Source organism: Mus pahari, chromosome 6 (assembly GCF_900095145.1).
Source record: "Mus pahari chromosome 6, PAHARI_EIJ_v1.1, whole genome shotgun sequence".
Classification (NCBI taxonomy): Eukaryota; Metazoa; Chordata; class Mammalia; order Rodentia; family Muridae; genus Mus; species Mus pahari.
In genome coordinates this window covers 85,271,748-85,284,108 of record NC_034595.1, presented here as the reverse complement: position 1 = coordinate 85,284,108, position 12,361 = coordinate 85,271,748, and the positions used below count along the sequence as shown (strand labels likewise).

The following is a 12,361-nucleotide window of genomic DNA, read 5'->3' as shown; positions in this document are numbered from 1 at the left end:
ATATATATATATATATATACACACACACACACACATAGATATATATATAAAATCTAGTTTGGCTTGGCTTGTTTGAGCTTGAGACAGTCTCCCTATGTGACCAAGGCTGGTTTGAATTTGAGCTCCCCCTGCCCCAGCATCCTGAGTCGTGGGATTACAGGCTAATGTCATCCCACCCATCTAATTCCTTTTTCATTTTAGTTTTGGTTTTTTGAGACTGTATCAAGCCAGCCCAGGCTGATCATGAATCTTCTGAGGGTGGCCTTGAGCTACTGATCCTCCTGCCTTGCTCTCCCACCTGAAGCCACAGATATTCTAATCTTAGGTCATAAAAGAATCCTCTGGCCTGACCAACCAGAGAGGCCCCGCCCAGTATCTGGGAGGAGGAAAGTGGACAGACAGACTCTGCTTGGTTTCTTTGTCACCAGCTATTAACAGCGGGTCTCACTTTTCTCATCCAATCAAATCCCCCAGGGTTGCAATTTAATTGTGTTTACACGAGGACATCTCCAATACACACACACACACACACACACACACACACACACACACCCAACACACACATAAACACAGGGACAGAGTTCCTGAAGCTTCAGATAGCGAACACAGGAAGGTTCCTGGAAGCCAGTCTGTCTAGAGTGGGCATGGAGTGACTCCGCCCCTTCCTGTTTGACCTGCCCTGAGTCCTTTATCTGTTTCCTTCATGATATCATTTATAACGAACTAATAAATGTCAAGTTAGAGCCGGGTGTGGTGGCGCACGCCTTTAATCCCAGCACTCGGGAGACAGGCAGAGGCAGGCGGATTTCTGAGTTTGAGGCCAGCCTGGTCTACAAAGGGAGTTCCAGGACAGCCAGGGCTACACAGAGAAACCCTGTCTTGAAAAACAAAACAAACAAACAAACAAACAAAAAGTCAAGTTAGCATTTCCTTGGGTTCTTAGCAAATTGATGGCACCTTAGGAAGCCAGGAGAAGATAAAACAACCTGGAGTTGGTGTTTGGCGTCAGAAGAGAAGGGGGACTGTCCTGAGGGCCTAGCACTACAGGCAGACAGCAGCAGCAGGGATGAACTGAATTGGTGGACAACCTGCTGTGGTCCACTGCAAAATCAGTTGCCTGCCTAGTGCATGCATTGGTATCTGAAGCTCGGCCTTGAGAGTTTACCAGGAGAAACTGTATTTGAATTTAGCCTTTCCCTGTATCCTCAGAAAGAATTTGAATTGACTTGGAGGAGTTTGTGTTGAGGATGTAGCTCAATAATAGGGTGGGACTAGCATTCTTGGGGCCTTGGGTTCAACACACACACACACACACACACACACACACACACACACACCCCTAAACAAAATTTGCATTTAAAACTTCAACAAGGGAGTGGGAGAGATGGGTCAGTGGTTAAAAGCACCCACTGGTCTTCAAGAGCACTTCAAGCTAGGAGGCGGTGGTTCATGCTTTTAATCCCAGGGCTTGAGAGGCAGAGGCAGGCCAATCTGCAGCTCAAGTTCCAGGACAGCCAGGGCTACACAGAGAAACCCCATCTCAAAAAACAAAGAAGAGGCCTTCAATTCTCCGCATCCACCAGGAGCATAAACCTCTCCTGTCTGCACAGCAGTTCCAGGGGACCCAGTGTTCTCTTCTGGTGTCACTGGTGCCTGACACACATGCAGCGCACGTAAATACAGGCAGCACAACCCATCTATGCACATAAAATAAGACAAGTAAGCCAGCCCTGAGAAGACAGAGGCAGGAAGAGATTTGTGAGTTATTGGTCAGCCTGGTCCACATAGACACTCCCTCAAAAGTAAATAATAGATGTGTCTTTAAAGGAAGCTAATTCAGATGCAGGATGTTAAAGGGGAGGCAAAATATCAGGGTATTTTAAGAGAAGATGCTTATAGAAAGGTGAAACAACAAGATGTTCTGTAGGGTGAGCGCCTTAAGCTCAGGAAATAAATAACTCAATAGCCTCAGGAAGTTCCTGAAACTGACCAGATTCTCTAGGTCTCTCCTTTCCCAAGCATACATAAGCAGTGCCTGACTACAGGGAGACACTCTCAGATGAGTTGAACTGCCTAAGAGGGTCATACTAGAAAGCTGGGTGGTGATGGTGCGTGCTTTTTACTCCTGGTACTAGGGAGGGAAACGGTACCCTCTCCAGCCTGCTGAGCTGACTATACGTTAGGCTGAGCTGACTGTATGTTAGGGCAAGCTGACCTTATGTGAGGCTGAGCTGACCGTATGTGAGGCTGAGCTGACCGTATGTTAGGGCAAGCTGACTGTATGTTAGGCGGTATGTTCCAGGTTTCTAACTTTTGACCTGTTGCCTGTGCTGAAGTCGGGTTTTCCTGCTGTAGCTGTCTGAGTCATTGCTGAACCCAGAGGGAGCCTCTCCCCCACATTCCTGTAAGTAACCCAGTTAAAGCTCGTTGATTGGCTCACCAAGGGGACCTTGGTAGCCATACTTTGTTGGTTCCCTATCTGGAATAAGTGAATGCTTCTTCATGTCTCCTCTTGACAAGAGACATGATGAAGGGGGGCTAATGCCTGCTTCTCTTGTCAGTAACATGAACAGATGATGTGGCAATAGAATATGGTATACCAGCTATGCTGTGATTTTACGGAGGCCAAAGCCTCTGTCTTCATTTTTAAATTATCCACTGTTTATTTCTTTTAAGATTTTATGCCGGGCGGTAGTGGCGCATGCCTTTAATCCCAGCACTTGGGAGGCAGAGGCAGGCAGATTTCTGAGTTCGAGGCCAGCCTGGTCTACAGAGTGAGTTCCAGGACAGCCAAGGCTACACAGAGAAACCCTGTCTCGAAAACAAAAAACAAAAAACAAAAAACAAAACAAAAAAAGACTCTGAAAAGAAGTGGGTTCAGCAGACGAAGCTGGCTGTCACCAAGCCCGATGACCTGGTACCCACATAGTGGGAGGAGAAAACAGACTCATTGTAAGTTCCGCTCTGACCTCACAGGTATGTTGTGGCATGGGTCTTCCCCTCCCCCCACCTTAGTAAAGATAAATAAAATATATAAAAAAAAAAGGCTGTAAGGAAAGTAAGTGCTTTCAGCCAGAGCTGCCATCTTCCAGTCATTTGACAAAGTGTCCCCAAGGGTTAGAGAGGGCAGGCACTTGACTGCTGCTCACCGAGCTTAGACTACGTGGATTTACTCCTTTGGCCACATAGGTATGATTCTACAGAAGCAGCCCTCCCGCAGACATCAAAGAAACAATTATGGATCAAAGTGGAACGCGCCATAAATGTCGCCATGGCAAAGCTGGCAGAGTTTACCGTGTCACCCAGTGCTACCGGCACTGTAAACAAACAGGCTGAGGGCGCAAGATTCTGAGAGAACTAACATAGATGCTAAGCATGGTCTCAGGTGACTCCCTGATGGGAAGGAAAGCAAAAGCCAGAAAAAAAGGTACCTGGGTTCCGCCGAAGCACCAGTCACCCCACCCAGAGGAGTGTGCATTTCCAGACAACAGACAGAAGCCCATTCCCTGTGCATGTATGGCTTGAGGCAGGGGGATTAAATAAAAGGCCTCAGTTGTAAAAGTATGTTTCTTTTCTTTGTTAAAGATTTGTTTAGAGCTAGAGAGATGGCTCAGCAGTTAAGAGCACTGACTGCTCTTCTGAAGTTACTGAGTTCAAATCCCAGCAACCACATGGTGGCTCACAACCACCTGTAATGGGATCAGATGCCCTGTTCTGGTGTGTCTGAAGACAGCTACAGTGTACTTGTGTATAATAAATAAATAAAACTTAAGAAGAAGAAAAGCGGGTGTGTGAGAGTAAAGACGGCTGGTAACAGCCCCTGCAGGGTCAGGAACTGGGCTAGCATGGGCACAGGAAGGTTCCAAGGCTAGCTCGTATTCTTTGCCTTAGCTTGACTTTAGTAAAGGAGTTATATGCTACAATAACTCACTACATTTTATGACTGTGTACATATCGCAAACTGAAAAAAGAAGTTGCATATCAAAACCCAAAATTAGCCATGGCATAGTGACCTACACTGGTCATTCTGGTGTTCAAGAGGGAGAGATAGTTGAAGACCAGCCTGGGCTACATAAGGAAGCACTCTCTCTCTCTCTCTCTCTCTCTCTCTCTCTCTCTCTCTCTCTCTCTCTCTTTCTTTTTAAAATGGCTTTAATCCCAACACTGACAAGAGGACCTCTGTGAGTTCAAGGCCAATCTGGGCTAAATAGCACCAGGCAGTCAGGGCTACATAGTGAGACCCTGTCTCAGAGAGGGGGAGGGGAGGTGTTGAGAGCAAGTGCAGATCCCCATAGCCACCTCTGGTGTCCTCAAAGGTACCACACTCAACCACTCAACGTGTGTACTCTGTAGGCACATCTCTCTCTCTCTCTCTCTCTCTCTCTCACACACACACACACACACACACACACACACACATGAAAATAGAAAAACAAAACCTGGCCGGGTGTGGTGGCGCATGCCTTTAATCCCAGCACTTGGGAGGCAGAGGCAGGTGGATTTCTGAGTTCGAGGCCAGCCTGGTCTACAAAGTGAGTTCCAGGACAGCCAGGGCTATAATACAGAGAAACTCTGTCTCGAGAAAAAAAAAAAAAAAAGAAAAACAAAACTTGAAGCACAGTGTCTAGGAGGACTGTCAGTGAGCCCCAGCCTGGCAGATGGGGACTCTCTGAAGACACAGGTGGGACAGCTTGACCAACGTGAGTTCTAAATGATGTCTCCTGAACAGGGAAATTGGAAATGGCGGAGTTGCTAGGTTAAGTGTTTGACCTGCAGAAACATATACAGAGGCTCTAAGGTCTAAGGTCTTTTTCTAAAATTATTTTTATTTTTTTAGCATCTCTTGAATCCCTGGCTTGTCCTCAAATCAGTCTGTCCTGAGTGTAATGGCACAAAACCCAGCACTCAGGAGGCAGAAGCAAGCGGATCTCTGAGTTCAAGGCAAGTTTGGTCTCTATAGTGAGTTCCAGGACAGCCAACATTGAGGAGCTAGAGCCATGACAATCTCTTGAGTTCAAGGTCAATCTACAGAGCAAGTTCCAGGACAACCAACCTTAGGCAGGGAAGGAGCTGGAAAACAGAAAGCCGGTGATAATGTAATAGAACAAGGGAGCCATGTTCCAGCTCCAGCAAGCAGCAGAACCCAGTAACTTCAGCCATGTGTCTCTGTCTTTACAGTCAAAACCAGAAGTGACTACTGGGACAACTGATGCTGGTCAGCTGGAGCTAAGTAGCAGTGACTACAAAGAGAGCAGCGTCCCTGAGGTGAAATCTTCTGGGAAGTGTTTTCTGAGAGCACAGAGAAGCTGTGTTCCAGAGATAGCCAAGGTTGTACCTCGGGCTGCAGCTGGACTCGGTAATCTGTAAGTTTACCCAGGTGATACTTGTTTGAAGGTATGAAGGGGTCATGGAGAGCAGCTGAGGCTAGGCAGTGTAAGAGGCTAAGGAAGGCCATTGGTGAAGTTGTAACCTTAGTTTCAATTAACTGCCCAGAACTGAAAGGGTAATGTAAAGAAGTTGAGGGTTGGCACCATGAAGAGAGCCTATGAGAGGCTATGGGTGAAGCCTAGTTGCAGCAGAAGACCCCGGTGTACTGGAGATGCCAGTACCATGGGATGACCACCAGGAACAACAGCAGAAGTGGAGTGGAATCAACCAGAGCTTAGAGTGCTACAGAGGGCAGAGCTGGAGATGTGACCCAAACCCTTTGGAAGAGCCCAGAAGATCATGTGTGGATCCCAGATATCGGAACAAGAAGCTGTAATGTAGAAGTTGCCTTGAAGACCCCAAGGTGTTCAAGATGTCAGAGCTGGGAGCCATCTGCTGAGGAAAGCTGCTAACAGGGAGTGGAAGCAGCCCAGGAGAAAGACGAAAAAGGAGTTGGAGAATTGAAAAGCACTTTGGCATCAGCCACGGAGATGCAGAGTTTGGAGTTTGCCCAGCTGGTTTCCTGTCTTGCTTTGGGGATTACAGTTAAGTGATTGGATGAATCTCAGAAGAGACTCTGAACTTTTAACATTGTTGAGACTGCTATAGACTATGGGCACTTCAGAAATTGGACTAAATGTATTTTTGCATTATGCTATGTTTAGGTAAGGCACCATAGACTCATGTGTTTGAACAAGTCTATGGGGGCTAGGGAGTGGAATGCGGTGGTTTGAGTATGGCACTACTAGGAGATGTGGCCTTGTTGGAGAAAGTGTGTCACTGTGGGCATAGGCTTTAAGAACCTTGTCCTAAAGCTGGAGAGATGGCTCAGCAGTTAAGAGCACTGACTGTTCTTCTAGAGGCCCTGAGTTCAATTCCCAGCAACCATATGGTGGCTCACAGCCATCTGTAATGGGCATCGGGTGCCCTCTTCTGGTGAGTCTGAGGACAGGGACAGTCCTAGCTGCCTGGAAGCCAGTCTCCTAGCAGTCTTCAGATGCAGATGTAGAACTCTCAGCTCCTCCTGCCTGGATGCTGCCATGCTCCTGCCTTGATGATAATGAACCTCTGAACCTGTAATCCAGACCCAATTAAATGTTCTTATAAGAGTTGCTTTGTCCAGCTGGGCATGGTGGCGCATGCCTTTGAATCCCAGCACTCGGGAGGCAGCAGAGGCAGGCAGATTTCTGAGTTTGAGGCCAACCTGGTCTACAGAGTGAGTTCCAGGACAGCCAGGGCTACACAGAGAAACCCTGTCTCGAAAAACCAAAAAAAAAAAAGAGTTGCTTTGTCCATGGTGTCTGTTCCCAGCAGTAAAACTCTAAGATAGATACATAGATAGATAGATACTGGATAGATACTGTACTGGCTGGTTTTGTGTGTCAACTTGATATAAACTGGAGTTATCACAGAGAAAGGAGCTTCAGTGCCTCCATAAGATCCAGCTGTAAGGCATTTTCTCAATTAGTGACCTAGGGGGGAGGTCCCCTTGTGGGTGGTGCCATCCCTGGGCTGGTAGTCTTGGGTTCTATAAGAAAGCAAGCTGAGCAAGTCAGGGGAAGCAAGCCAGTAACATCCCTCCATGGCCTCTGCATCAGCTCCTGCTTCCTGCCCTGCTTGAGTTCCAGTCCTGACTTCCTTTGGTGATGAACAGCAGTATGGAAGTGTAAGCTGAATAAATCCTTTCCTCCCCAACTTGCTTTTTGGTCATGATGTTTGTGCAGGAATAGAAACCCTAAGACACACACACACAGACACACACACACACACACTGGAAAACAAATTGATTCTGAAGTCCAGTCTGGCCTTGAACTCCTGATCCCCCTGCTCCTAGCCCAAAACTGCTGAGATCCTAGGCTTTGTCACCTCACTCGGTTTGTGCTGTGCTGGGGAATCAAACCTTCAACCTCATGGATCTTACTCAGACACTTCGTTAGTGGAGCGACATGTGTCAAAGCCACATCTTGCCATGCATCCCTGTCTGGCCTGCCGCTTACTATGAGCCCTGCGTGGGCTCAGACTCATGGCTGTCTTGTTGCAAAGCTTCCTGGGGGCTGAGGTGTCAGGTGTGCACACCATCCAGCTCTGTCAGCTTTTGTTTCATAAGACAGGGGTCTCAGGCTGTCCTCAGACTTTCTGTGGAGCTGAGGGTGGCCTTGAACATCAGATCTTGCCGCCTCCATCTCAGAAATGAGCGGGACTGCAGGCATGTACCACCAAGCCAGCTTCACCAGCTCTCAGCTCTCTAACTTTATTTATTTATTTTTTTATTCTGAGATGGGGTCTGCCTACCTAAATCTGGCTGACCTTGAACTTGCTATCAAGCTGGCTTTGAACTTACAGAGATTAGCCTGCTTCTGCCTCCGGGTGCTGGGATGCCAGGCTCTCGCACATCAGCTTTCGGTAGGCTGCTTCCGGTGTCTGTGTGCTCCTGTGTTCTGCTTGCCTGGAGATGAGCTGACTCTCCACCGCTCTCTGAGATTTCACAAGGTGTATTGCTTCCTTACCTCTCCTGCCCTGGGCCTCACCTTCTGCCTCTGAGAGCCTGAGGCTGCTGGCTGTGCTCTGTATAATTGTTTCATCCCAGGAGCTAGTGCTTGTCTTGGGCCTCCATGGAAGAAGTCTGGGCTCCACTGTGACCTTCATTCAGTCTGTTGCCCATAGGCAGAAGCAGTTCCAAACCCAGCTCCTCTGAACCATGAAACTCTGACTCCTCCCACCACTTCCAAACTAAATGGGAGCATCACCAAGTGTAACTACAACAGGGAGCCCTCTCACTGCTCAGGGAAAGACTCCAGGGACCAAGGGGTCCCACCTGGAAATGCTCCAGGAGGTAAAATGAGGCTTTGAGATGTGGGAGATAGGGAGAAGCCAGCGGATAAGTTCTCAATACCCACCCCCTGCTCCCCTCCCAACCCCCCCAGAACTATTTCAGTCAAGCCTTGTCTTTCCCCACTCACTAGAAACATCTCACACCACTGAGCCAGGTTGGGGCGCTCCCTGTCCTGCCTCAGTTCCATTTCCTCTGTGCTATCTGCCCTTGGATGGGACCTCTGGATAAAACTCCTGAATGGCCAGGGGCAGGTCATTGGGAGAACTAGAACCTGTGCTTGTGCAGGGCTGGCTCTCCATGGGGCTCACATTGGCAAGTGTGGGGTGTGTAAGCCTAGCCTTGGCTATGCCATCTCTCAGGCTTTCTGCTTATCGACTCTGGCTGCCTCTGTAGACAGAGATGAGCTGTCTCTACCTCTCAAGTGCTGGCATTAAAGGTTGGCTGATGCTGGGACCTCCTGTAGAGCAGGGTAGAACTTTCATCTAGTTCTTTCTTGACCCTCAGTTTCACTGCTAGCAACACACACACATACCCACTCACATACACTCATACACTCACACATACACACTCAGTCACATACACACACACTCACTCTCACACACATACCCACTCACATACACTCATACACTCACACATACACACTCAGTCACATACACACACACTCACTCTCACACACATACACACTCACATACACTCATACACTCACACATACACACTCAGTCACATACATACTCACACACACACTCACTCTCACACATACCCACTCACATACACTCATACACTCACACATACACACTCAGTCACATACACACACGCTCACACACTCACTCTCACACACATACACACTCACATACACTCACACTCTCACACACACTCACTCACATACACACACACACACACACAGTCAAGCTGAAGGAAGTCAGACTTCTTTCACAGTTACAGGAAAAGAGCATTGTGAGTTTATTTTTTATTCTTTTTCATTTTTTACTTTTGGGACAGGGTCTCTCTGTGTAGCTCTGGCTGGTCTGGAACTCTCCATGTAGACCAGGCTGGCCTAGAACTCAGAGAGATCCAACTGCCTCTGCCTCCAGAGTGCTGGAATCAAAGGGTGTACACCCCAAGGCCCAGCCCCTTGTGCATTTATTAAAACAACATAGAACACAAATTCAGTCCCATCCCCATGTTTGGGGACGGGCACTGTACAGTACATTGCCCCTCTCTAGGCCGTCAAGTGCGACCCAGCCCTCTCACTAAGGAAAGGAAGTCGGCATCTCTACTGTCTTGGCTTCCTCCCCGCCTTGTGACAATCGCCAGTCACACAATGACCAGGCGTGATCATACAAAAGTTCTTGTACAAAAAGCACCAAATTGGCATACATATACAAGTATATACAAAAATCACATTTTAAAAACATACAAAATATTTCATTTTGCACCAACGTAGAAAAGTGTCCTGTGACGTTTTGGATACATTTCAATCGTGTTTCAGCAGCTGCTGGATATAGTGGTGGGGGGTCCTACGCTAGTCCCTGCTCTCTGAGCAGAGAAAAGACACACTTCCCTATTGTGCCCCCCCAAGGAGCCCTAACCCCCTCCCGAGATGGGCCTGTCCCCCCTCTTCCCCGTCTCCATGTCCGGAGCGTGTCTCCTCATCTCCTTCTTCATTGGTGTTCTGAAAGAGAAAATCAGACACAGGCTCATGGTGAGACACAGATAGACTCAAGAGGACCCAGGACCTCCTGAGCTGTGGTGACAAGCCAAATAAAGCCAGATCTCCACATCTCCAGCCTCGGTAGAATTTAGTGGTCAGAATCCAGTGGGCTACAGGTACAGTACAGCAGTGGTTCTCAGAGACCTTCCCAGTGCTGCGACCCTTTAGTACAGTTCATGTTGCGGTGACCCCCAACCATAAAATTATCTTCATTGTGACTTAATAACTGTGATTTTGCTACTGTTATGAATTGTAATGTAAATCTCTGTTTTCCAGTGGTCTTAGGTGACCCCCATAGAAGGGTCATTCCACCCCCATTCCCATCCCCACTCAAAGAGGTAGCAACCCATAGGCTGAGAACTGCTGCCTTAGACTCTTTGGAGCTAATTTAGCACAGGTGGAATTTGGCTCCAGTAACTAAGGTTGAACACTAATCAGGGTAAGGGTGCATGCCTTTGACCCCAGCTCTGAGGCCAGTCTGGCCTCCATAGGGATGCTCCTGACAAACCATGGGTACATTGGAAGAAGAGGAGGAAGAAGAGGAGAAGGAGGAAGAGGAGAAGGAAGAGGAAGAGGAGGAGGAGGAAGAGGAAGAAGAAGAGGAGGAAGAGGAAGAAGAAGAGGAGGAAGAGGAAGAAGAAGAGGAGGAGGAGAAAGAAGAGGAGGAGGAGGTAATGATGATGGTGGAACAGGAGATGGAGGAGGAGGTACTGATGATGGTGGAATAGGGGGTGGAGGAGGAGGTAGTGATGATTGATGGTGGAATAGTGGGTGGAGGAGGTAGTGATGATGGTGGAGGAGGAGGAGGAGGAGGAGGGCAAGAGGGATGGGGAGGGGGGAGAAAGCAGCAGCTGGGAGATGGCTTGGTGGGTGGGTCCCTACATGAACAGGAGGGCCTGAATTCAGATCTCCAGCACTCAGACATGCTAGATGACCACAGTAGCCTCTGTGACTCCAGAGCTCAGAAGATAGAAGAGATCCCTGAGCCACTCAGCTAGCTAGACTAGCAAATCCATGAACTCTGGGTTCTATTAAGAGACTCAGCTTCGCCGGTCGTGGTGGCGCATGCCTTTAATCCCAGCACTCGGGAGGCAGAGGCAGGCGGATTTCTGAGTTCGAGGCCAGCCAAGGCTATACAGAGAAACCCTGTCTCGAACCCCCCCCAAAAAAAAAAAAAAAAAAAAAAAAAAAAAAAAAAAGAGAGAGAGAGAGAGAAAGAGAGAGAGAGAGAGACTCAGTTTCAGCGAATGCAGTGGAGAGTGATCTGAATGATCCTGGATGCCAGCCTTGGGCCCCTGCAGGGCACCTCTTGAGCACACAAGTGTGCAGACATGTGTATATGCACGCCCAACCCCCACATGCAACAAAAGAGGAGAGCAGAGATAACAGATACTAGGCACACACCCCGACAGTGTGTAGCCTGGCATTCCCATCCCTGAGGGCACAGGGGCGGGGCTCCTACCTTCTTTACTCTCTGTGGTCACGCCCTCTTCCTCATCAGCCTCCTCTTCTGTAAACTCCTCCTCCTCCTCCTCATCTGTGAGGAGACCAACTGTGTCAGGATGGGGCTGGCTTCTCACAGCAGCTATTAGAAAACTGGCCTAAAAGGGACATCTGTCCCCATTTCTGGTCCCAAATGAGCACTTAAAGGCAGCAGGGACCTGGGAGGTGACTTGTAAGATTCAAGCTCACAGAGTCAGGCCTCCACATCCCCTGCCTCCTCCTTCCAGATCATAGTCCCTTTTTGCTCCAGGACATTAGCACACTTCATCACTGGCATGCATGACTGTGGCCTCAGGGAGGCAGGAGGCACAGTTAGGGTTCTGTGCATCTCAGCAGAACAGACAGATCACAAAGGGGAGGCAGGGCAAACATTTCCTATTCTTAGGGATCAGAGTCCTCAACTGAAAGGAACTTGCTTGGCCTTTGAATTCTGCTGGCTCAACATCTCCTTGTTTGCCTGATTCCTAGGTCCACAGAGAGGCAGTCTTAGGGTGGCCAGGGGTTGGGGGTGGGGTTTCTGTTCAGGAGAGTGGGACAGCCTCATGTCCTCATCCCATCCCCCCACCTCCCACCCTCCACCCCACCCCCAACCCAGATTCTCACTTTCTCATCCTGGGGTGTGACCTTCAGACCTTCCTAACAGGACCCTGCCCTGAGTTTCTCAAGGCTATCTACAAACCAGAACACCTAGGGCTTTAGCGTGGAAACCCAGCACTCAGGAAACGAAGGTGGGAGATTAGCCACTAATTCAAGGACAGCCTGGGCTACATAGTGACACCCTGTCTCAAGAAACAAACAAACAAAAAAGCAAAACAACAAAACTGTCAAACACTCGGGACCCACACATAATCTCAACAATGCATGCAGCCTGGTTTTTTTTTTTTTTT

The 12,361-nt window shown here is 48.6% G+C and overlaps 1 protein-coding gene across 1 annotated transcript in view; it reads right to left on the bottom strand.

Annotated features, from left to right (window-relative positions):
* Window positions 1-9,292: 9,292 nt before the first annotated feature.
* Window positions 9,293-12,361, bottom strand: part of Trim63 (tripartite motif containing 63) — a 14,819-nt gene continuing 11,750 nt past the window's right edge. Inside the window, exons 8-9 of the mRNA XM_021200737.2 lie at window positions 11,434-11,508; window positions 9,293-9,932 (exon numbers count right to left, since the gene is read on the bottom strand). Coding sequence (XP_021056396.1) covers window positions 9,922-9,932; window positions 11,434-11,508 — 86 coding nt within the window. The 3' untranslated portion in view covers window positions 9,293-9,921. The remainder of the gene's footprint in view (window positions 9,933-11,433; window positions 11,509-12,361) is intronic.